Below are 25729 nucleotides of genomic sequence, written 5' to 3' on the forward strand. Positions count from 1 at the left end.
CCTCATTTATATTCTCAAAAGCATGTGAAAATAAATTTATTTTTAACATACTGAATTAATTATATTTGGAAAACAGGAACATTACCTGTGGTTTATTCTTTAATTTCTCACTGAAAATATATATAGAAAATTATGACAGGACAACTTATTGTTTTAAATAAGTTGTACATTTATTTAAAACATTAAAAAACTGTGCATTTAACAATGTACACTGTTATATTTCACAAATGATCTATTTGGAGTAGCTAACACATGTTACATAACTGATCAATCATCCCATGTTTATACCTTGTTAAGTAAAATCAAGAAACATTAAAATAATATAAAATAGGAGTTTTCCAGTTTTGGGCTGATATTTTAGATTTGTCTTAATTATATTAATTTTGCTGCACGATGGTAATGTTCCTTCCTACCTCCAAAAACACTAAACTTTGGTGAGTGTGTGTGTGTGATTATCTGTCTCTGTCTGGCCCAGTGATGAGCTGGCCACAAGTCCGAGGTGTACCCTGCCTTTCGCCCATAGCAAGCTGGGATAGGCTTCAGCAGACCCGTGACCTGCAATGCAGAAAATGAAGATCATCTCATCTATAAGAAAATGATGGATGGATGGATGGATGCTTCCTGAATGAATGCCATAAAAATGGGCTTCATTTCTTGAACATTATTCGGATTATCGACATTGAACCAATTCCTAAAGGAAAAGATCCAGTAAAGATATAACAGTACATTACTCAAGGAGCAAGCACATTTATCTATTTATTGTGAAACAGAAGGGTCGCATGGTCCCGTTGACTCCAGCAGTCACTACAGCCCAATCAAATCACAGAAAATGTTGACTTAAAACTTCTTTCGCACAGTTACTAACATTTAAATAGCTGTGATATCCCAAAGGAACCAACATTACTTTTGTGGTCTTGCTTTGTGTTGGTTTCTCTCTCTCTCTCTTTTCTTCTCCCCGTTCTAGTTTACTCTCCCTGCAGGGTGTGGCAGGAGGCGTGGCTGGTTTTCATCCCTCCTCCTGAGATTCGGCAGACAAAGCACACCTGGTTACAATCTCAATCAATCACCTTTACATAGCCTGCTCTGTGCCAGACGATTCGGTTCTCTTTGGGTTTGCATGGCTGCCAGTATCAGCCACCAGAGTTTCTCCTTTGTGTGCTGGATTGTTTCTACCCATCTCTTTCCTCTTTACATGTACCCCTGTGCTTTCTGTTTAACTTTCTACAGTGAGCACTCTAAAGCTTCCACCCTGCGTCTGCCTCTGCCTTCGTTGTTTCAGAACTCAAATCAGCTGTCACAATTACTGTACAACATATAATATAATACATCAAATATAGAATTGTTAGATAGTTGTACGTTATTGCTTTAAGGCAATGCAATGAATGAAAAATCACATTTATGTTACTATTTCTAGCAATTACTTTTACAAAGCAATGCAAACAAAAATATTTAATGAAAAATCAGACTATTAAGCAACCCATGTGTCATCAGAATAGATTTCTCTTAACCTTTACCCATATCACAACATCAACATATGTCTAGAAAAAATGTGTTCCTACACACTTTTTGACCTTATTTCTCTGAATCTGAAAAATCTCAACATGTTTAATCACTACATTTCCTGCTCACTAGCATGTTCAAAATACTTTCCACTGATGAAACAGGAGTGACAACAAAAGATCAGGGAAGACTGCACATTAAAAAAACAACCAATATTTAAAAATATTTTGGATATCACTGGAGGAGTACTCAATTGGCTAAAGTAGTCTCACTTCAATTCTGCAATGATTTATCAACATATGTGTGAAATGAGCTTTTCAAATGTTACAACAATTACAGGTGGTGACTGAGGGCTGTTGACCAGGAGCTACATTTCTGTCCACTGCTACCAGAATAGGATGGTTGTGTGCATCCTCTCATGCTCAGGTTTCCCACTGATAGAAAGTCACATTTGCTCGGACACAATAACCGCAATAACTGCATGCTTGCGATGGCTGTCATGGCTATCTTAAGTGCACCCCCCCCACCCCTGCCCCTGCCACACCACCACCATGCTCATGTCAAATCATTCTAGCACACCACTTCCTTCACAATTTGTCAAAATGCATTAATTTTCTCTGCAGATCAGCCTAATTAGAGGGAAGGCATGTGTTAAAAATACATCTTTATTGCTGTCATCATCAATATAGCACTTGTTATCTGGGTCACTGAGCACTGATTGGCTGCATGGTTAATGGGGTGGAATTTTTCCATTTTGTTCAGAGGCTTTCATGTTTCAATCGTATGCCCACAGGGAAACAATATGCATATTGGATAGTGTAAACAGTTAACAGGTCTCCTTTTGCTACAAACACATTGTAGAGAGAAAGGAAAGAGAAGCAGAAATAGAAAATCAGAAAGATAAAGGTTAGCTGGTCCTAAGGGGACTGAAGGCTCTATTCAATCAAAGTTGATAAGAAAGCCTTGCAGATTAGTCAAAGGCATTCTCCCGAGGAGGTGGAAAGACAGCCCTGGGTTCAGGTACTCAACAAAAACACTTTTTACAGTGAAAGAGCTCTGCAGAGTGCTTTGAAGCAGAACAGAAGATTATGATTTTCCAACTTATCATGGAAGGAACCATTTATGTTTCAACAACAGTAAACACTTTGGTATTCAAGGTCGGTGCATGCACATTTGCAGGTAAGAAAACAATGAGGTCTTGGATTAGCCTCAGTGTAGCTTTTCTTTTTGTTTGCACCTTTTTCACAAAAATGGCACATTGCTGGAGTTTACAGATATGCCTCGGTGGTTATGTAATCGCCAGTGTTGGTTTTTCTGTCTGACTGCCTGTTAGCAACATAACTCAGAATGTTGAATGATTAATTTTTCAGGAAATGTTGGGAATGTTACCAGGAAATTTCGGTAACATTGCAGTCAATGGAGCTTCAAAATCTATTCCTCAATATCTCGGTTGATTATTGACCGATGTTAATGGAATTTGACAGTCGTGTAGGGTGGGCGCCTCTATCTCACCACCAAATTTCATCTGGATCGGATCCAGAATGATGTTAGGAAAAAATATTTTTTTTTATTAAAACCCCATTTGCGGATTAAAAATAAACAAACTCCAATTCACTTCATGGTTGGTGTATAAAGATACCAAGAACAATTTAAAACCTTTTGATGATGATCCACATCACCATATAGATGGAGAGATGAGGGGAATGAGCTTCTTAGCGGAGGTATCCGCTCTCTGAGTGCTTTTCTATTTATTTATTTTTTATTAAATTTTAAAGGTGACATAGAAACAATCATCGTTTTGCTGTGTCTTTTATCTTTGGCAAAACCATGTGTGAAACTTTGGAACTGCAGTTCTCATAATTTCGATATTTATGGGTTTTATTTATGAAAGTACCTGTAGGACCAACTTATCCAGAAACTAGGCGAAGAGGTGGAGGATCGTGAATGAAAAACAACGATGCTGTTGACTGATTGATTAAACCGCGAATACATGAATACATTATGCTTTGTTTCTTTGTTTGTTTTTTCTCTTGTATGATTTGGAGTTTTGGCGCAATTATCTTCCTTGAGATTAGCTAGTCTTGTACTGAACATTTTAAACAGGCATTACCATGGATATACTATATGTACTGTTCCAGTGTGGCTACAGTTACACTTTCTGGCAATTGTGTAATTCTAAAAGACATATAGTTTGAATATGTGAAATCACATTTTATCCTCTCTGTGTGCATTTCTCAAGATGATGCTGCAAAACTGTAGATAGACCGCAAGGATGGACACATGAGACACTACAGACCAACCCACAACTATTGACACACACACACACACACACACACACACACACACACACACTCACAAACAATACAGATGTAGATCAATAAACACTTAAGGTATCAGCAACATGACACACTACTTAGTGACCTCAAATGTCTTGGCGCTGCCTGTGTCTCCTTCTTCCCTTCTTAATGGGACCATTTAGAGCTAATATGTGGGTAAATGCCGATGATGCACACAGCAATGATAAACCATCACCACCTTCACCGTTTCTTTACGTGCAATGTCAGTCTGTGAAGTTACTTTTCAGTGATGCATCATCTCTGGATTAAATTGAAGATCAACACACCAGGAATATGCTAATATTTATTTGATCTTAATTATGTGCATGTTGTGTCAAGATGATGTTATTCAATATGAAATTACTCGGTTGCTGTTTTGCAAATGATAAATATACATTTGAGTAATAGAATGAAAGAGTGTTCTGGTTCAAATTCTGCTGCCACATATTCAAATCGCATTTCAGTATGAACCAAATTCTCACAGCACATGCTTATCTGGGTAAAGTGTCTTGCAGCATGCAAACAATAACACAAACAAGTATGCTTTTTATTGTTTGCCATGTGGGTAAGGAGTATAGGAATGGGTTCTTTCCATCTGCCTGTGTCTGGGTAAGTGTGTGTCTTACTTCAGAATGAATAAGTTTTACTTTAGAGATAGGCAAGTTAAATTTTATGAAGCGCTTTAATATGCACGGCAGCAGAATGAGTTTGAAAATGGCTGCCAAAGAACTGTATTCACAACTGGCAAACTGACTAGGTTTTCCCGAAAGCCATTAAAGATAGGAGCATGGCATTTATTATATGTTGCAGTAGATTGAGTTTGAAAATTACTTCAAAAAAGTAATCTTACTGGGCTTCCAGCCCTTGATTATGACTCATTTCTGATTATTATTTCACTTGATTCATAAATGTTTGTATCCAGACATGAAAACAGGAATCACCTTGAGGGGAATGTTGATCATTATAACTTGTTCTCTGATGGCTGCTCTGTCCTGGTGGGTAGTCTTAGAGCTGTGAAACATGGTCAGAACAATCAATGTCTCTTCCCTTGAGTAGAACGGTGGACAGAAAGTTTCAATCTCATTTTCATCAAAACAACCATGCACTCTTCATTCCTCTCTTCTCTGCTTCAGCATTTTTACTTTTCCAACTTCCTACTCTAATTTGGTGTTTCGACCTTTCAACCTTCTCTCCGAGGTATTCTGTTTTCGGGGTGTGTCTCCCGGCGGAATTCACACACCTAAACCGGTGCAGGCTGCTGCAGTCGGTTATGCGCCATAAATCATTCCACACATCTTGCTGTTGGTTATTCTACATCAGACCTTTAGCGAAAATATGACTTTGCAAAATATTGATTTGATTTTTTATTTGATTTTTTAAGAAAAGGCAAAGGCTCATTTGCTGCCGTTATGACACATAGACCAGGAAATGCATTCAGAAAATGTGACTCGTGCATTATTTCTATTGTCCCTGCCACTAAATGTTTGTTGATGGCCTCAGATGGTTAACAGTTTGCTCCTTGTCTCAATGCACACATTGGACGGGTTACTCCATTTGGCAGCATCTGTCACTGCTTGATGGTATGATGCACAGTCATCATGTTGTTTAGAGCCTCAAACTGTGTCTGGACAATCCTGGCCATTATATGATTGATTCTTTGCCACATTCACTCCCATTTTACAAACTAACATGAATTAATATTGATAATTTAAATTGATCCTTCTGATCCGTTGTAATTACAAACTATACACTTATGTCCTTAGGGGCAAGAATTCATTAGACGCATTCCTGTAGTAAACTAAATTATCATATGGTAAAAAGACTTTTCCAAGTCTCTGTATGCTGAAAGGTCTGATTCTAGAATTGCCCCTGGATGCTGGTGCTGCAGCTTCATGGACATTTGCACTGAAAGTAGTCACTAACAGCGTTTATTTAGAAAGAAATGTGTAATTGTTGCTGAAGATTCCTGAATTCATATTATTTTTTGGCCTCTTGAAATATATTCTGTTCTTGTGAAAGTGACTGGCTTGCAGATTGATTTATGCACTTGTTTGTGCGTTCAGGGCAGGGTACTTTCAAATTAGTAAGAGTTCTCATGTACACAGAAACTAAAAATACTGGCACTGGGGAATACCCACCTGTTTCATGCACTGAATATATGTACAAACATTGCCCCAACCCATTTGTGCAAGATATTTACCTCTGTCTTTAATGATCCTATTGCACTTTAAAATATATATTTTAAAGTGCCCCATTCTTTACTACCTTCTCATTAATTAGTATTAAAGTTCAGCATATTACAGAGTGAACTAATTCATGTAAAATACTTATTAAAATAATTATCTTTCAACATGAGAGTACTTTTATGACCGTGTACTTCATCTCATCTGCTATTCTTTCGGGAAATATATATCCTAAATCTGTTCACATTTTGCTCAGCCTGGCTTATGAAAAGTCATTGCATGAGTTCCTGTTATGCAGACATAACAGCCCAGATAATTTGAAGGCTGAAGCTGTACAGGCCATATTCATCATGTGCTGATTTTAGTATTATGGCTATGTTTTACTTGACCAACTACAATAAACAATGAAAGAAAACACAAAGATGTGCAGACATATATTGTTGTGCCACAGACAAACAAATCAGTTTTTTTGTTATACTCAAATAGTGAGATACATTTTTGAGTATTATGAAAAGCGGTGCGACTGAAGTAGAAAGACAGTAAATCTGTAGCTTGTGATGAGACCCAATCTCTGACCTGAGAGACAAAACGTGCTTGTAATCATTTCAGGAGTAGAGAGATTTAGATGACAACAAGATTTTGTCAAATTTACACATCTTTATAAGACAGGACAAAATGGAAAAGAAGATCTGATTGATTGAAGACATTTTCTTAAGAGTCACATTAATACAAAGATCTATCATGGACTACCAGTATTGTATATACTGTAGTTGTTATACCACATTTTTATATTCTGCAACATGTGTACATGGTAATATGTCTACTTTGCTTCAAAAGTTCTTCAGTTAGTTCATCCAAGAAAATAAAAAAAATATTTTTTTAAACAATATTCAACTCACCATGAAAGGATTACAATACCCTGCAAATGCTCACGGTCTGTGTCATCATCTCTTTCAAGCGTTTATCTTCACCACATGAACGCAACGCTTTTGTTGATTTTCAATCTGCCTGTAATGTAAAATATTTGAAATAAGGGAATGCTCATTAATTATTTGCACAGTCCCAAGATGGAGATACCACTTCCATACTGCAAATATTCTCATTGAGACAGGAAAGTGGAGATCCCGAGAGTCCCAATCCAAAGACTCTGTATCCTTACACTACACAAAATTATATTGTTGCCTGAGGTTTATCATTCGGTCTGGGAGAAATGTTCAGGTTCCTCTGTCAAAATGATTTCAATTTATAAACTGATCACTTCATTCTCTGAAAGTAATATTGTTTGGCTTTATTTTTTTATTTAGTTTTTGCTGCTTTTGGGCAGGGGGGGAAAGTGTTTCCTGTCAAATTTTGGAACATAATCTCCATTGTGTTTTCAATCTGATGAAATATTCTGCAATCATCAAAAAATATAGAACACACAATACCACACAATTAGTGGATCCACTGGAATGATCATTACTACTTTTGATATACTGTCCATAAATTAACACAAGTGTCCACCTGCCTCATTATCTCCTCTTAATGTGACAGGGGAGGCTTTCGTCAAAGCAAGAGACAGATGTAAAATCTCTACTTTGTTAAACATGCAAAGGCCAAGAGTGCAAGGAAGAAAACAGTGACTGCGTGTCATGTACATTTGTTAAAAAAAAGAATTATAATATGCTTTTGATGTTATAAACGAAGTGCACGGGAAGAAACCACCATGGCAGGTTTTATTTCTCTTGGCTGAGGACACATTATTGTCATTAAAAGCCAGTCCGTAGCTTTTAGGGGCTCTACTGGAAAAAATAATTTAAGAATTACAGATTACCACAAAACTAGATTGTGCATGTGTATGACCTTGGTGGAGGCATGCACTCTTCCGAGTGTCATACGACTAATTCTCCCATGAATGTACATGCAATGAGGAAAGAGATGCACCTTGCAAATGCGAAAACAACATGCAACCTGCAGCTCCGTCCTGCATTGCTTTAATACATGCAGCATATACATGTGAAAAATATGTGTAAAATAAAATCTGGCCAAACTTGTGAAACTCACCACTTGCAGTCAAGTAAGGCTTTGTTCCATGGCGGGAATTTTGAATGTTTAAATCTCAGTATGATTTGTAATGATGTTTAAACATGTTAATTTGTGAATTCTAGAGGATCTGGACAAAAGCAGGCCAGCTATTTAAAAAAGTTTTCAATCTCAATTCCAAGCGATGCAGCAAAACACCATCACAGTAAGTGTATTCCTCAAAATGTCTGACTATTTATTTGAATTAGAAATTTTCTTAGGCTGTGTGCAATCACACGCCTGCAACTATCAAATTATTTATGCTTTTAGTTACAAAAATGTTTTCTTGAGAGTGGAAAAGCAGTTTCAAAAAGCCTGAAAATGACAGATCACTTTCTCATAGAGTGAGTATATGTTTTAAAGTGTGGTGTTAGATATTACTTAGAAATTCATTAATACTGCCATAAAAAGCAAAGAAACTGGAAAGTGAATCCAGTTTCACCACTCTGGCTTGTGTCGATGGCTCCGAGTTGTCACCCATTCTTTAGCATCTCTTTCATTCAGCGTCAGCAGACTTTGTATACCAGATTCACTGTCATTCACTTTCACAATATTAGACAACGTCCCAGCACTGGCGCAAGTCATTCCAGAAATCTCCTCAAGTTTAGGATGACAACAAATAGCAAAGCTTTATACTTTAGCCACCCATATCACAGTCAGATAAGGAACTAAAATAACACCAGAAAAAAATAAGTTAACATAACATAATTTTGACACATATAATTTTACAATATGTACATTGTTTTTTAAGTTAAAATATATTTGTCAGTTGTCTGATTGAGTAGGTCCTCTACAGAGTGCTCGCTCTTTTCGACCATCCAGTGTAAATCCACAGAAGAGTTCCCAGTGAAACCTCAGCGCCAGTCAATTACAGTGCAAGTAAGGCTACCATCATTAAGTCTCTGCCAAACGTTAGTGGGCTGATGTCATCAGACAGGGCCGAGCCCTCAGCAACACTCATGGCAGGCCCTTCAACACTGTCAGGAAAAGAAATAAAAATAAAATATATATAATATTTCTATATATATATATTCATAAGCCCAAACCCAGGACAAATTTTGACGTTGGCGTGGTCTCTCCATAATATAATCGAATGGAAGCCATTTTCAAGATGTCAGTCCACTTTACTTCCCATTTCATCTCCATTCTTGTTTTAGGTTTTTTTTTGTTTTTGCAGTTTTTCAAGGGGAAAAAAGGTATTCTTCTTCAAACCTGTACATCTCATACACAAGTAAACAAAATGTAAAAGTGCATTTTTTGAATATGTTTAATCCACTATATCCAAAAGTGTTGCAGGCACTTAAGTCCTTTCCAAATATTGTTGTAGGTGTTTTTCGACAGTGGAGCAGGTTGGTTTGGTTATTCCTGGATTCTTGTGGGTTATTCTGTCTGTCTTGATCCGTCTGCCTGGAGAGGAACGGGGTTGCTGCTAGCCCAGGATGTCCAGGTAGACCGGAGTGGCCTTTCCCATGGCGAAGAGGACCTTCTGAATGTCCTTAATGTTCAGTCGCTGCTGCGGTTCCCGCTGCCAACAGCCAAGCATGATGTCATAGACTTCTTTAGGACAAATCCGTGGCCTCTCTAGAACCCGGCCCTGGGTTATGCACTCAATAACCTGCAGAGGAAAGAGGGCAGTGGAGTGAGACAGACGATTTTCACTGACTGATTGCTTTGCTGTGTTACTAATGAGAAACTGCCAACATTGAGCAGACGGTCCCTTTGAGCTTTGAGCCAATGGAACTGAGATGAAAGAAGTAAACAATATGTATTCAGTCTTAATTTTGTCCAATATTAAAGGGAAACAAGATTTTTTATTGTTTTGTACCAAACCACAAACTTTAATAATCCCTAATATTTGTGTGTGTGCGTGCCTTTGTGCTGAATGTGTTTCTTTGTTGGACTTGTGAGCGGATTAGCCAGACGACTCTTTACTGTTTACGTTTACGTTATGTATTTCTTCCCCTTAGCATTGCCTCGACATGCAATTATTTTAAACTTCAAACATAGGTACTGATACAGTTCAGTGTTTGTTCTCTTCTTATGCTTTTCAGTGTTAAAGGAAATTAAAAAATGCCCAGGCAGCTGAAAAGTATGTAAGACGCCTTACAGTGTCACATAATTTCATGCTTTGCAAAATACAGCAAAACAGCACAGATGCTTTGCATCTGATTATTTAATACTATCCGAAGCCCTTTTTTTTCTCTTAAGGGAATAAATGTAAAACCTCATCTCTGTTTAAACATGATTCTACTGACATTTATTACTATAAACAACAGTAAACTACTGGATTCAAGCAAAATATTATAACAAAAACAGGGAGATCCTGTTCTATTATCCTTCCTGTTGCATATGTATACCCAATTAACACAGTTTTTTCTCTCTCTCTCTCATTATTTTCTCATGTACAACAGGATGAAAAGTCTAGCGGGCAGAGTGTCCTGAGACCGAGCTGCTGGAGCATCATCTCCTGCATAAATCATACATTGGAACCTCTTTGCATAATTTCCCAGATCAGAATGATTGCAGACAAACAATTGTGTATAGGCTGCAGTGGTCATGGCAACAGTGCCCAGCCAAACACAAGACAATTTCAGAGATGCTGACAGTAATCAGGATTTTCCAGCTATAATGCTGGCTATGGTGGTGTGCAGCAAATAAAAACTCCACAACTGATCCCAAACTTTTGAACGGTAGTGTATATATGTTTTTCCCATCAGTAATCTTGTAGCTTTACTAGATTGAAGTACATTATTTATCAAGGAAAAATGACCAAAACATTTCAAGCAGAAATTTAAAACCAGTGATTCTCCCAGTGAGATGTGGACAGTGAGGGAGGCCCAAGGAACCAGGGAGAAACATTTTTCCTGTCCAAAGAGAATTAACATCACCAACACAAGGGCGACATATTGTGAGATATCTGTACATGTGATCCTGATGAAAGAAAAAATAATTATTGGGTGAAAATTCCCTGTGATTCCTGATTTCAGAGTATATTACTTGGATTCAAACTAAGTGAAGGCGCAATAAAAATCAAAGTGGTTGCTTGTATTCAATAAAAATTAGTCAACCGAGCGCTATCGTTCCAACACTGATTAGAGGGTTTGTGACAAATGTAGCACCAGTCCTCCAACCTAACACGCAATTCATTAGCAGCGGGAGTTTCAGCTGCAGGGAGGTGTAGCAGGCAGGATGAGGATCAGCTGCTACCAAGAAAGCAGGAGGGGCAATGCTGAATAGAGACAGACAGAGTCCATCCCTCTGACAGCTATAGTCTCATCCAAAGCAATGCTAAGCCCCCATTCCATCAAGCGTCTTGAGCTTAATACGCATTTACCCCAAATGTCCCCTGATGCTCTGTTTGGCATCTTTGAGAGGGTTAGTAATTTTGATTAAACACATTTGTGTACTGCTGCTCAGTTTCCTCTGGGATCGCTTGTGCACCTGCACAATGTTTGGTAGTTTTGAATAAATACAACATAAAACATTCAAATACTTACAGATCATGCAGTGTTTTATGTGGAGTCCTTCAAAAACCTTTATCAACAAGATACATTAAAATGAGGAAATCCTAATTTGATGGCTCCTATTTAATCTGATCAGGTTATTCTTTCACTTTACAAAAGGAATTTGATCGACTCAAGACAGAGCTTCCGATAAAAAAACACACATCATGGGTATTATGTAATACAGCACCACATAAATTTATCACCTCGATGAGTCTCAGAATAAATGCCTCAGGAAGAGAACAGATATGATAATGAGGTGGTAGATTAAGAGTCAAAATGACAGTCTTGATCTGCTATTAGAATGCTCATGGTTTCACTTTAGGGTAGAGGCAGAGCTATGATTTCATATTTGCTGTTTTTTTTTTCCTTTCTTTTTTTTCATTCATTTTCTTAAAGAAAGTAATCGTCTCGTCTTCATCCACTTGTCTGGATCCGGTGACCAGCTGACTCGGGTGACCTGACCAGGGTGTACCCAGCTTCTGCTGGACAAGTTACCAGTCTATCACAGGGCCTTTTTAAAAATGTGTTCAACAAAAATATCCTCCTTACCATGTGCAAACAATGAACAATAAGATTTCAGCATTTCCGATTACATAAACCAGAGAGGTAAATTAAATTACCCACAATTTGGTGGAGGTTCTTTTAAAGTGCTTTTTTTTTTTTTTTTACCTCATTGTTACCCAGTTGAAACCAAGGCTGCTTTCCATAGGTAAAGATCTCCCATAAGATGACGCCGAAGCTCCAGACATCACTTTCCGTGGAGAATTTCCTGTACATTATACTCTCTGGGGGCATCCAGCGAATAGGGAGCATGGTATGTCCTCCAACCTGAAAGAAGACATGAAAAAACAGATCTTTATTCTAAAGGAAATGGCAAAAATGCAATTGGTTTTAAAGAAAATACAAAAAAGTTGGTAAACACTGCTGAGTGGATTTGATTACAAAGTTAATATGGTTTCTAATGTAAATGTGATTTAAATGCATTTTCTCTTCGTAAGGATAGCTGGGTTTCCATGAAGTAAAGTAAGGAAGAGGCAGTGGAGGGATCAGCTGCACAATATTTGATGTTTGAAGTCTCCCTGCCTATAAATCCTGTGAGACAAGCTATTAATCAATTAAGCAATCATCCATTAATCATCCTTGCTCACAGCTTCCATTAGTAGGCATTGTATTAAAATCTATTTCACATTCATGTCAGTGGCTGTGTTTTAATCATTGTGATGATGAGCTGGACAAGACTAACACAAGAACAAGCTGCAAGTTTCATCAGGATGCCATTGAAGCATTAATTACAATGATTATTGTGAAGCTCACGACTCAAATCACACTTTGCAATGCTCAGTCTTGTGACTCTGACCTGCCCAACCATCATTAGTCCATGTTCAAAAATATGCAGGCAAAGTGGTCTGGAATTTAAAGTACAGCCCCAGTGCGCAGCCACTATATATGCACATTTGTGGGAGATGTATTTTCCATCTTTTTGTCACATTTTGGACAGAGCTTTTTGAAGTTTTTTGAAGGAAACAATTGAAATAATTGTGTTCGTGATTTGCGGTCATATCAGCCAGCCGGATTCAATCCTCAAATATATTTGGTAAAAAAAGTCTAATCCACTGACCAGAACAATCATATGTTTAACAACAATCGTCTGCCTACAGAAACACATCTGTCAATTTCCTGCGACCACTGGATACAGGAGCCATTACACCCGGTGAGAGGCGGGGTTCACCTGCAAATCACAGTCACTTGTTTGCATCAGTTAGATTCTAAATAAGGCTGCTCTGTTTTTATCTCTACATGATCTTACAATGTACTGGATCCTTGGCTGTCATGCATGCATTCATGACATTGAATTAACTTTGGTCTTAAGGCCGAAACAAAATTAATACACAGTAATATGTATGCAATACTGAAATCATTATGAAAACATCCTTAATTACAATTATCCTCACATGCTTCCTCTGTACAAAACAATTACCGGTAGATGAATTTAGCCATAATAAGCTCTTCACTAAACTCCATTCACCAGCTCCAACATCTGTGTGTCCTCAGTTGTGAGCTCTCTTTGGTATAATAAAAAACAAAAAACAACAACTCAGTCCCGCCCTATTAATTATCTCCTGATTCTGTAGCATGCTCGTCACATTTTCCCTTTGAAAGTAAAACACAATGTCACCTTGATGGTGGTGATGAATCTTCTGAATGTAAAGAAACATGAGATTAGTCTATGGCAAAATGTTCCTTTATTTATTCATAGTGTCCTTTAGCATGCACTCTTCATCAAATTTAGCTGCTGAGTATGAGGCCTCATGTTTGTTTGTCTTTACTTGTCCTTCATCGATAACCTCCTGGCCCTGAATGGGTTGCAAATGGCCTACATCCACCCTTGAAGCATCAATCCTCTCAAAGTTCTGGATAACAAATAGCTATTTTCAAAGTGGTGATTTATAGAATCAGATTGCACAATTCCTCAAATATGTAAGCTTGTGAATGCATGAGAAATGTCTTTTTTCACGGATTGTACGAGAATAATAGACTAGTTCACAAAGACTGGGACATATTGGATTGTGCTATCACAAATCATCAAATGTTCTGTGAGATGTCTCAAGCATACTCCATTACTAGGATGATACAATCCTGAACAAACTGTTTTTATTCTGGTAAAAACATGTAACATACTCTTAAAACATCAGTAGTAGTTGAGTAGTTTGAAAAAACTACTGAAAGAATAAAATGAAATGTTCAATTCATAATCAATAACATGCACCATTGCCAGAGTTCCTTCCTTATCACAGGCTGCCAGTAGCCTCCGCTTTTCAGCCATATACCCTTAATGTGGTGTCCGTAAAGCAACTCATTCAAGGACATTTTGTGAAGGAAATGTTATCCGTTAATGATGACCGGTCCACTTAAAGAGCAGGTGATGCAACAGGCTCCCGAGGACAATGATTTAATGTAAGGTGTGATCTGTCTCAAAAGAGGCGCATTAAATAACTTCTATAGTACATGTTGTTATGATGCTCAGATAACTCGAGTCTTCCTTGACGTGTGCCATAAATGATAAATCAGGATGGCATAAATCACTTCCATAAATCAAACGTACTACAAGAATGTACACCATCTCACAAGAACATTAGAGTATGTGTGTCCTCGAGATATTAGAATCACAGTGTGCCTACGTTTCGGACCTTGAACCACTTTGCTTGGAGTTTTTTCAGGAAGTAGATAACTGATATATGGTTAATGCTGCGCAATCGCTGCACACATGGCCTGAAGATCAACAAGACCATTAGGGCAGGTTGCCCTCAATAGTAACTATATGCTGACTGATTCAAAATCACACCCCATTAACCTGGAGAATGTCCAACTCCTTCCTGGTCTTAGATGCGTCTCAGCAAAACAAATGAAGGGCAGAATTTCACTTCCATTTCTTTCCAAAATAAAACTTTTTTGCTTTTACGTTTTTATATTGACACATTGTTTCCAAAAGTTTGAAAACTTTTTGCATTGCACAGACTTATTTTTCAGTTTCTTTCTCATCTTACATTTATACATATTTACACCTTAGAGCTGCCCAGTGCAACCACCGTCTTCTACTAATCTCACCAGGGGGTTATGTGCTCTGCTCAACCGTGTCTGGCTTTTAAGTGAGACGCAAAAGGCTTTTTGTCATTTTTCCCAGATCCTCCAGTCACAAGTCTGCTTCTGTTTATCTTGCCCATGGGCATCCGAGGTATTAGCAGAATGTCAAAGACAGACATGTTCTTCACTCTTTAACTCACTGTCTGGCTATATCCCAGACTCCACAAAGATTATTCACTAACCCCTGGAAGACAATCAATGTATTCATAGTACCACAAAGAAAATAGCATTTAAGGTGAACATACATTTTAGAGTTGTTATAAATAAGGTGGTACTTCTCTATATATTGAGTCATTTCATTTTCATGCATTTTCAGACTTAGGCTTCAACTGCAACCACATGGCCAAATGAAGGCCACCTTTCACTCTACCTGCTCTCATTAGACATGCCTCATTTCAGTTTTGTATACCACATTTTATAATATTGATGCACCTACTAGTCACCCCATTTATTTAACCTCCGGGCTAAGAGTGAGGTGAAGGCATCTACAAGGGGTTGTATACCAATCTGTGCCCCTGTGGAGTTTTAGAAAGATTAAATAAAATTAATTAAGATCCTGTTAGTCTAAATGAGTTATCTGAGGTCCACCTAGGCCATTGCATGCAAGGCTAAACCTCATCAGATGCATGCTAATGATTAAACCGCTACTGCTGTGGCGAGGGCCATTAAAATTGGCTGACTCTGCTTCCCAAATGATTGTATTCCATCTCCTTGGGTTTTTGAGACAACACCATGGCAATTAGCTTGGAACATAGGGGAAAAGGGAAAAAAATCCAGAACACATAATAAAAATGAAATAATTGCCCCTGTAATTACCCTCATCTTTCTCACTCAATGTCACATCGAGAAGCTGGCAACATTTTGTGGGGAGTGAGGAATGAGTCTGGAGCTTTTTGTTGTTGTTGCTGTCTAAACTGGATTAGTGCTCTGCCTGTCCCACTGTGGCAGGGGAGTGATTGGATTAATGGCATAGAGAGCATAGAAGCATAGCAGGGGGATAGATTACTAGCCCAGTTGGGGTCTTCGGAGGGCGCTCTATGCCATGCGGGGAGTCATGGGAGGCCCCAGACATCTTAAAGGGCCCTGATAAGCATCTATACAGTCTCTCCCTCTCTCTGCGCTGCTATCTGTGGTCTCCCACCTGATACAGCAGTGAACACAAGTTCACATTTAGAGGCTGTGATGCCCATTAGGTGTCTACCTGCTGCGCTGCTGCCAAGTGGAGATAAAGTGGTGTCCATTCTGGCTGCTGGGTGGTTAAAGCTTCTGAAGAGATTAAAGAAAAAACACACACGCACAAAAACACAAACACCCACTGCACTATTTTTTATCATGCAATTTTACATTTGCATTTTCAGTGTTTATCTCTATAGACTAACTTGTGCAATGCAATATGTAGACAGGTAATTTCTTCGTGTCGCTGCTGAAGTGTCTTTCAGCACACCGTCTATGAAATGATTATTGCAGCCTTGTGATGCTGTTCACACACGTATCCTCTGTAGCAGTGTGCACTGGAGAGCTGCTACATGACTCACATTTGGGGTAAAATAAATAGCAAGACAAAAATAACACAATACATTTCTAATAGTTTTTTCTGGTTTGATGTTTTCCTTGGTCACCGGTACAAAACACAATATACAGCTAAAGCCAGAGTTTACGTTAGATAATAATGGTGCCACTCCATCTGTCCTAGAAGATTTGTCCCAGACAAATGGACATATTCACCATATACAACCAGAGCCCCTCATTGTATGCTACCACAAGCAAGTGACACGGGTGTGTGTGTGCGTGCGTGCATATCTTTGTTCAGTTCAGTCACTGACTGAACTCACTCCGACAGTAGTTATTTCCCAAGAGTCTATTCCTTTTCTCATCTATTCTCTGTATGTTCATGGACACTTTGCCTCTGGTCAGCAGGCGATTACAGTCCATTACATCACAGCTCACTGCTGCTGACAGGTTGAGAAACAGGAGTGAAGATAAAACCACATTTTCAACCAAGAAGTATAAGAAAGCAAGTTACTGCTCTTGCTGGTAGGCAGTTCTAGATCAGAGCAGAATGTGGTTGTGTATACACACTCCACAAAGCTCCACAAAGCAACAACTTACGCCCAACTTGACTACTTTCAAATATCTTGAATACAATGTGTGTATAATTGGGGTTGCACAGTTGAGCAGAAAGAAATAACCCAGTGTGAATGCAGCTTAATAGCATTGGGTTCAATTATGATATTAAAACAATTAGCTAATGATCATTTCAGGTCTCCAGACTCTACTTTCAGGTCTTAGCAAGTGCTCGGGTGGAATCAGTCTTCTCATCTAAATTGCAACAGGAAAGCATCAGGTCTTACATAAACATGAACAAACTCTAAATAATGCAGGATACTTTATTTCTTGGGCCAGATCTCTTCTGTGGTCAACAGTGGCATCTCTTAAATTATGTCAACTAAGAAAAAAACATAAATCCCAAGAAAAGAGGGGGAACAGGGTACCTCATCCATTCATGCATTTTCTTCTGCTTTTCCGCTTTGCTAGTCACGGGAGTTCCTGGAGCCTATCCCAGCCTGCTATGGGTGAGAGGCGGGGTGCACCCTGAATGAGTCGCCAGCGCATCACGGGCCACACAGAGACAGACAACCACTCGCGTACACACTCATACTCTACGGACAATTTGGAGTAACAAATTCACCTAAATATTCATGCAGTGATGATAAATATGGGCTGCCTACTCATTAGCACTAAACTGCCAAAGGCTTCGACGAGGTTGTGCTTGTTAAATAATGGAGCTGAGGATTGTGTATTTGATCCATAAAACAGCAAAGACCAAGTGACTATTTTTATTTGATCAAAAACATTTAAGAAATGCAGAGGCTTACTGGTGGAGAACCAATCAACACTAACGCCTTGAAAATGAGTCATTACACCAAAACCTCACTACAGTGTTTGATATTCATTTGATTGAAAATAATTTGATGAGGATTCTGGCTTTATAAAGATATTACTTTTTTATTTGATCCTATATTAATCACTCAAGGGGAAACTCTCTCTCTGCATGTGACCCATCCCTTGGGGCCAGTGGGAAGCTATTACCATGCCCAGGAAGCATCCTTATGCTTTGACATGTACACATGGGGGGGACCAGGGACACTACTCGAGCTGCAGCTGGCCAATTATTCCCTAATCAATCATTTTCAATTATTAAGGGCAACATTGTATTTGTTGTTGCCTTCTATTAAGTAACATTTTAGTTTTCTGGAACACCATTCATGTTTGCGCTCAGACAATGTGGCAAAGATGTCGTTTGAAATTAACTATAAATCTCTTCACTAGCAAAATGAAAACCAAACCTTAACCTGCAAGCAATACTCTGGAGGAAAGTCCAAAGAACCTCTTATATTTGCCGTCAAAAAAGTACAAAGTATAAAAGTAAAAGCTGGAAGCCTCTGCATCTTATCTCCTGACAGGAACTGAGATGTCAGTGTTCATAATTCGACTGTAATAGGGTCTTTTGAAGCCATTTCTCTCCTTGTCCAGAAGAACCAGCATCTAAAATTGCAGTCTACCTGCAGCTTTCAGATTACAGGAAACTAGAGCACAACTTTTTCTCATGCCAACGGGAACTGAATTTCACACAAATAAACTTGAGGAGCAGATTTCTTGAACTCCTGCCAGAATCTATGAATTCTTACAAATACAATTGCATCAATAGCTGTACATTGCCATTAAGGTTAATACAATGCATATACTAGTTACTCTATCCTCCTGTATTAAAGAAGACATGCGGTGCATGAAAACTGTCAGTACCCTGCCTCTCCTGCCTACTCCTTAATCGCTCCTCTAGATGATGTTAACACATTGCATGCATAATTCAGTGCTTAATTCACTGAAACATTGCACCATGCATTTTGAAGTAGCAGTATAAAACACCTTCATGGAGTTACCAGTACTACCGTCGATCTAAGCAGGTTGTCCAAATGAAAACACAAACGTATCTTTAGTGCGGCAGGATATGACAGATGTACGTGAACTAGGACAATATTCATCTCTTTCTGAAGTTGCTCTTTTCTGCTGTAACGTGTCTCTCACGTCCCAGAGGGCAGCAAGCGTCAATATGACGAGTGAATGATGGGAGGATTGTCTGCTTGGCAGGACGCTTCCATTTATACTCACTCAACACAGGCAAAGCGTCCAATACGGTGAGGAGCACCTTATCTCCGGGTCTGTCAATATTCCTCTGTGTCGGCGGCCAGTGGTGATATCACAACGCTGCAAACAGCAGCTTCATACAAAGGATGCCACACACAAATAAATATATCCACCATCCTGAATTGACACCGGTCAATTCTTTTTAAACACACCATTTCTCATGTTTCCAGAACCAACAGAGATTTGCTCGAACCGTTCACCCTCCCTATACTTGCAGTTTGTGTGTGTGTGCTCACTCACTAAATCATTCAATAAATTATTCAACTACATAAGACTTGCTTAATAAATTTGCCAAAGACCTTTGCAGAACATATACACATTTGATAAATAGCATCGCACGCGGCGGCGAAGTGAGGATGCACATAAAGTCACCAGCTGCCGCTCTTTATGTGCCCCCCCGCCCCCATAGACATCATGATCAGCCTGCATCTTCCTGATCTCAGTTTGTACCGTCTCCACAACTACTCTCTCTCTGGCTTATCATTTATGAACATTGCCTGGGAAATGTAGTCAAGGATTCATGTTAAGTCAATGAGGGATTTTTTTTATTTTTTATCCCACACCATTCCCTTTAGGCTAAACTACATCTTCTGCTCATGTATGGGAGCCTAATCCGACTACAGCAAAAAAGCCAACTCATACAGCCCCTTGTTTCCCTGTTAGGTCTTACATCTGGTACAGCTACTCTCTGTCTGTCTTGAACCGTTAACTCACAGCACCTACATAATAGGCTTATAATTGTTCAGACAAGAACAATCAGTAGAACCATTTAATCTTTAAGCTGGGCGGTATCTGCCTGCCAAATCAACTGTGACCTGTTCTTCAAAGACAATTAGACAAACTGTTATTCAGGCTACAACAAGGAAACAAACAGTTTGGTCCTTTATTCCTCCAAAGGAATGCTGCCCAGTCCACCCACAGTCATACTGGTTGTCATTAGCATCCTATTCATTGTGTTGTTTTTATTGTATTATTTTATCAGTAAGTATGTTTTGTCTGTCTTGTCCTGTAAATGCACGTTGAGCTTTTTTGCACACTTTTCCAATGTGGTTTATACTGCAAATGGCAAATAAACTGAACTGAACTATGTAGTAGTAGTCCTTGTTCAGTAATTATATACATTCGAGTATATGGATATCTAGGTGGGATTAGCAATGATACATAAATATAATATATATGTGTGGGATTGTTTCTGACTATATGTTGTTGTCTCAATTTTAACTATTTATACTGTTATGACAAATACACTTGTCTACTGATATACTGATAATATTTGTATCAATCAGTAATGAGAGATTAATGCCTAAATATTCAAAACAACCTAAATATATCTCTGTAAAATAAAATATTTCAAATTTCACCAAATTAAATAATAGTTTCTACATTCTACATAATTTAAAATTATTATCACGTCTCTGCGACATGATGCATTTGAGAAAGTACAGCAATGCATAATAGTTAAAGGAGATTGTCTGCAACAGTATGTAAAAATTCTGCAGTACTATTGTCATATTTTCCAAACATTAGTGCTCGTTTTCCTTCTATAATAGATTTAAAATCATATCGGATCAGAAAAAGAAAACAACCTGCAATTTAAGACACTAAGGCTAAAGCAGTGGGCAAAAACCTTAAATGTCAAAAATGAAAACAAAACCAATACAAAATCCTTTGTTCATGGATTTTGTGTGTGTCTCAGCTTGATCTAAAGGGTGACTGATGATATTATGTCACAGAAGATAAGAAAGTGCTTTGATATTCTGCAATTTCCCAAGCGCAAAGAAAATTCATTTTAACATTGAAAGTAATTTTATGTGAACTGTGAAAGTGCTTCTGTTGTTATGGATTATGTTGTTTCATCTCATCTGTATTCAGCATCATTTCACTAAACTGATCAGGGATCAGAATTATGCACTACTGATTTTGTTTGTACTAAAATTTGCTCATTTTAAACTGACGGTGTTCTGGTGATTGACTGAATGCCAAAACAGTAAGATTTTTTACACCAACCCACAATCATATTCAAAGCTTGCACCAAGCAGCAGTAACCCAAATTGAATATACAGATTTGAATAATATACACACCACACAGATGGTGCAAATAGTGGAACCATGTACCAAACAGAAACAACATCTCATTCAAATGTGCTTCCTCAATTGTTTAATGTATGCAGAGCTGCTCACCTAGCAGGCAAGTATTTCATAAATGTTGGCTTCCCCCCGTAAAGTCCAAACTGGCCCAGCTGTCACGCTTGGAAAACAGAAGCCGGCACAACAAAAGTCATTTCACCAGACCCGGCTTTGAGAGGGATCCAGATCTGTAGCAGCCACCAAGCTATGATATCCACTTATTTATTCAGCAAAATGCCAAATTCTTCAGCAGCAGCAATTGCTGCCTGGTTTGCCCCATTCAGAGTTGCTAATCACGTTAAACAGTGCAAAGGACATGAATTGGAAGCAATATAAACAAGCCTCGAAGCATTAAGCTAGAGGCTCAGAAAGCTCATCTCCTTGCCATACTGCTAAACCTCTCCATCCTCATGTGACTATGTAGGGAGCTGCACTGGGGAGGGAGAGGTGTTCACTCCTTCCAAAAGATGCAAATCAAAACATATAAAAGAAATATATAAAAAGCCCAGGCGAGATCAGCCGTCTTCACAGATTTAAAATGCTGCTTTAGAAGCAGCCCGGGGGTATTTATCTAAGCTTGTTTTGAACCCAGTTGTAAACAAACTATTTTAAACAACTAAAGCTAAAAAAAATTTATTATTTTTTGTGTGCGGTGGAATAAACTAATATCCGCATCATAAATGTATTTCATTAAACAGCACAGGAACAAACATACCGATTTCCAACTGCTAATTTAAAGGAACGAGACTTAGTATTTTGCTAATTAGGCAAGACAACAATGGGATGCACATGAGGATAGCCGGAAGGTCCAGGTGAAGCCTTACCCTGTAGTAGTCACTGCTGTAGATGTCCCTGGACATGCCGAAATCTCCAATCTTGACCAGCAGGCCATTACCCACCAGACAGTTGCGGGTTGCCAAATCTCTGTGTACAAAGTGCTGGGAGGCCAGGTAAACCATGCCAGAGGCAATTTGGGTGGCGATGTGCAGCATCTGGGATAGACCCAGCTCTCCATTAGACTGCAGCGGCTGGCCATCCACCAGGATCATAGCATCTGGACCGTGAGCTCTGGGTAATAAAAAAAATGGCAACAATATAATGAAATGATATAGATGGCAGCGTTCTCTAGTCATTTGTTTCATCTGACAATGTTTTCCCAATTTTCTTTTTTTTTTTGTTTGCTAATCTTTTAGTGGGGTTAGGGCCCAAATAACAATCCAGTTTAGCAGAGGAAGGTGTCCAACAGGGAGAATGAAGTGTAGCCATATATAGCATTAAGAAATGTTGTTTATGCTGTTAGAGTGCTTCCTATTTTTGAAGTGGTCACTGTGACCAGATGCCGCACAATTTTCGAAAAATTGTCCTTAAATCCAAAGAGGTCGAGAAGAGTAATACATGATTCATAGCATAGGGTTGTATAATAAATGAAGACACAAGCCACAGCAAAATGCATCACTTATCGGCTTTCAATTTAAGAGGCTTTACCATACCAGCACACAGTCCTCAGCAGTCTAATTAATATATAATTGTTCTGGTCAGTCTTCCCTAAGGGTGCTCAACCGCCTCGATGGCTGATCTAACACTAGGGAGCTCATGAAATCTGCACTTGTGGACAGATCCAGTAAAAAAAACACAATTGAGTGCACTCAATTATTCAAGGTCTAATTGCTTTTCTATCAAACTAACTTTTTTGTGAGAAGATATTTTTATCATTTGCACTTTTAACATATTTATAAACTGGATACACAAACCCTTAGTGTATTTTCTGTATGTCAGACAGTATCCTCAATGTCCACTTGATTACTAAACTAAAGCTTATAATTAATGCTATTGTTGCAGTAGATGTGCTCTTTTCACTCAGTAAACTCTCAGAAACACAAAAAAATAACTGTAACCTACAAGTGGCTTTAATTGCAAAGACAAGCTATTAGATTAAATCTGTGGCTGTCATATTAGCTGTGAATATAAATGTGTGGAGGTTTTTGATCTGCATTCTCGTCTTGCAGAAATAAGTCTTCCTCTAAACAGCTCAATTATAGAGCAACTCAACAAGCTCTGTTTTAAATGTGTGCATCTTCTACTTCTACTTCTACATCTACTTCTATTTTACTTCACAGCCATCTAATGGCTGGGTGGAGGCTGCCCTTGATTATCTGTAGGTTGAAGTGAACCTTCATATGAAATACAACAGATTATCATCGTCTCTCAGTTGTTAAATCTGACCAGCAGGACTGATCAGGCATGTCTTGCACCGTTTCTGAAATAATTTCATTATTCCCAACATTTCTTTTCATTTCATTTCTCTTCATACACTCACTAATTAGTAACATGTCATCCTTCCAGATATTTTCTCAGGTTGACATTATGGAAATAAAGCACAAAATCACTAATATTCTATTTCTTTGGAATTAAATTATAATTGTACACCAGCACCAAGGACTAAAGTGAGCATGAGTATAGGAATACACAAATAGGCAATGTGATGAGGTTCTTGTTTGCTTGAATAATGCATTTAATATAATTAACTGTTGGTAAAGAACCGACCTGAGGAATTTGTTGAGGTCTCCATGCTTCATGTATTCAAACACCATGATGAGGGGGTCCCCATCTACACACACCCCATAGAATTTAACAATGTGGTCGTGCTGCAGATTGGTCAGTAGCTCTGCCTCTCTCTGGAAATCCTTTCTTGCAGACAGGTTTGGATCTTTTAGTGTCTGAAACGGAAAATAAATAAGAGAAAAGTCTCTTTCTGTGGAGGCAAGAAATCTCTCAAGAACAGATTTTGCTACAAAACACGCAGTCCGAAGATGGAAGTTGAAAACAACTTGGCGCTATCCTGCCAGAGCTCATGATTCACTCCACCAGGTTTTGTCTGATTCTGCACTAACAGGTGATTCGTCTTCATGTCTGGGGCAAGACGGATCGAAGCACTACAGTCTCAGCTTCTTTTAAACCCCTGTTTGTTATAGCATCTAGTTCATGTTTTAATTTGCTTATTTGTCCATCTTTTTTCTGTGTAGAAATCAGCCATAGCAAAGCCTGGACAAGGTTGAGTGGACATAGAAGTTTGATGTTTGGTTATTGCAACCACTCAGTCGTCAATATAACAATGAGTCTGAACCAAACTCAGATCAGATTTCTTTAAATCCAACACGAATGCTTTACATGTTGTCTGTTCACCACTGTTGTCTTTTTTCATGTATGAATATGTATGCATGCTACTCCATATTGCATCCTCTTAATATTCATGTACACGGTGGCAAGTCATCACTAAGATAGTGAGGTATAGGAAGTACAAGTGTACCTTGTAGAACAGTGAAGGTTTAGTACAAAAATAAATGAATGGTAATGGTAAGTGATCAGTGGTTGATGGTTGTGAGTTTAACATTTTTGAATGTGAGCACACATGAAATACAACATTTATTTGTAATGTCTCTTGAAGCCCTTGCTACTACGGGGGGGACAGACTTTCCACTTCATACGTAAGAAAAGAATAAAGGAAAGTTGCCCATCTTGAAGTATTTAGCTTTCACTATTGCTTTCCCAGATCATCACTAGCATTCCTGCACATGGAAAAAACCTTAGGATGGAAACATATTTGTTGTGTGCTAGATGATGATTGAGATGTGAAGCAGGATAATTAAAATAGCTGCTAAATTGTATCCATTAAATACAGCTGCAATCTAATGGAAACAGTTCTTGTCCCTTCAAATGCTCAACTGCAATGAATTAAGGGAAAGTGTTGCAATGTATTTTCACTCATTGTCCTTTAGTTGTATACGTAGTATCTCTCTGCTTCCTCATGAACAAGAATGTTTCAACAAAAATACACTGTAGAGTACACTGAATTGTGTATAAGAGGTAAAACACACTGTAGAGGACTCTTATTATTTGAACATTCTCTAACCATCTTTCTTACTCACAGGAAAAAAAGAGACAGACATAGACTCCATTGTTATCATCTTAGCTCTAACTTCTCAAGATGTCAAGGTCAGGCTGTTTTTCTTGGGTATAGGTTTGCTGAGTCTGCAGCCCCATATTGAACAGACTCCTGTTTCATATTCAGATGGTTGATGCATCGTCAGTGTAGGGGCCCTCATCTAACAAAATCAACACGCATTCATTGTTTTTAATCAAAATTGTGATCATAACAGCGTTATTTATT

General features: G+C 38.4%; 1 protein-coding gene across 1 annotated transcript in view; it reads right to left on the reverse strand.

The window, feature by feature from the left end:
* Positions 1-9509: 9509 nt before the first annotated feature.
* Positions 9510-25729, reverse strand: part of LOC137912584 (NT-3 growth factor receptor-like) — a 117633-nt gene continuing 101413 nt past the window's right edge. The window contains exons 13-16 of the mRNA XM_068756722.1: positions 24106-24278; positions 22386-22629; positions 12256-12414; positions 9510-9695 (exon numbers count right to left, since the gene is read on the reverse strand). Coding sequence (XP_068612823.1) covers positions 9510-9695; positions 12256-12414; positions 22386-22629; positions 24106-24278 — 762 coding nt within the window. The remainder of the gene's footprint in view (positions 9696-12255; positions 12415-22385; positions 22630-24105; positions 24279-25729) is intronic.

This window comes from Brachionichthys hirsutus, unplaced genomic scaffold (genome assembly GCF_040956055.1).
Source record: "Brachionichthys hirsutus isolate HB-005 unplaced genomic scaffold, CSIRO-AGI_Bhir_v1 contig_200, whole genome shotgun sequence".
Lineage (NCBI taxonomy): Eukaryota > Metazoa > Chordata > Actinopteri > Lophiiformes > Brachionichthyidae > Brachionichthys > Brachionichthys hirsutus.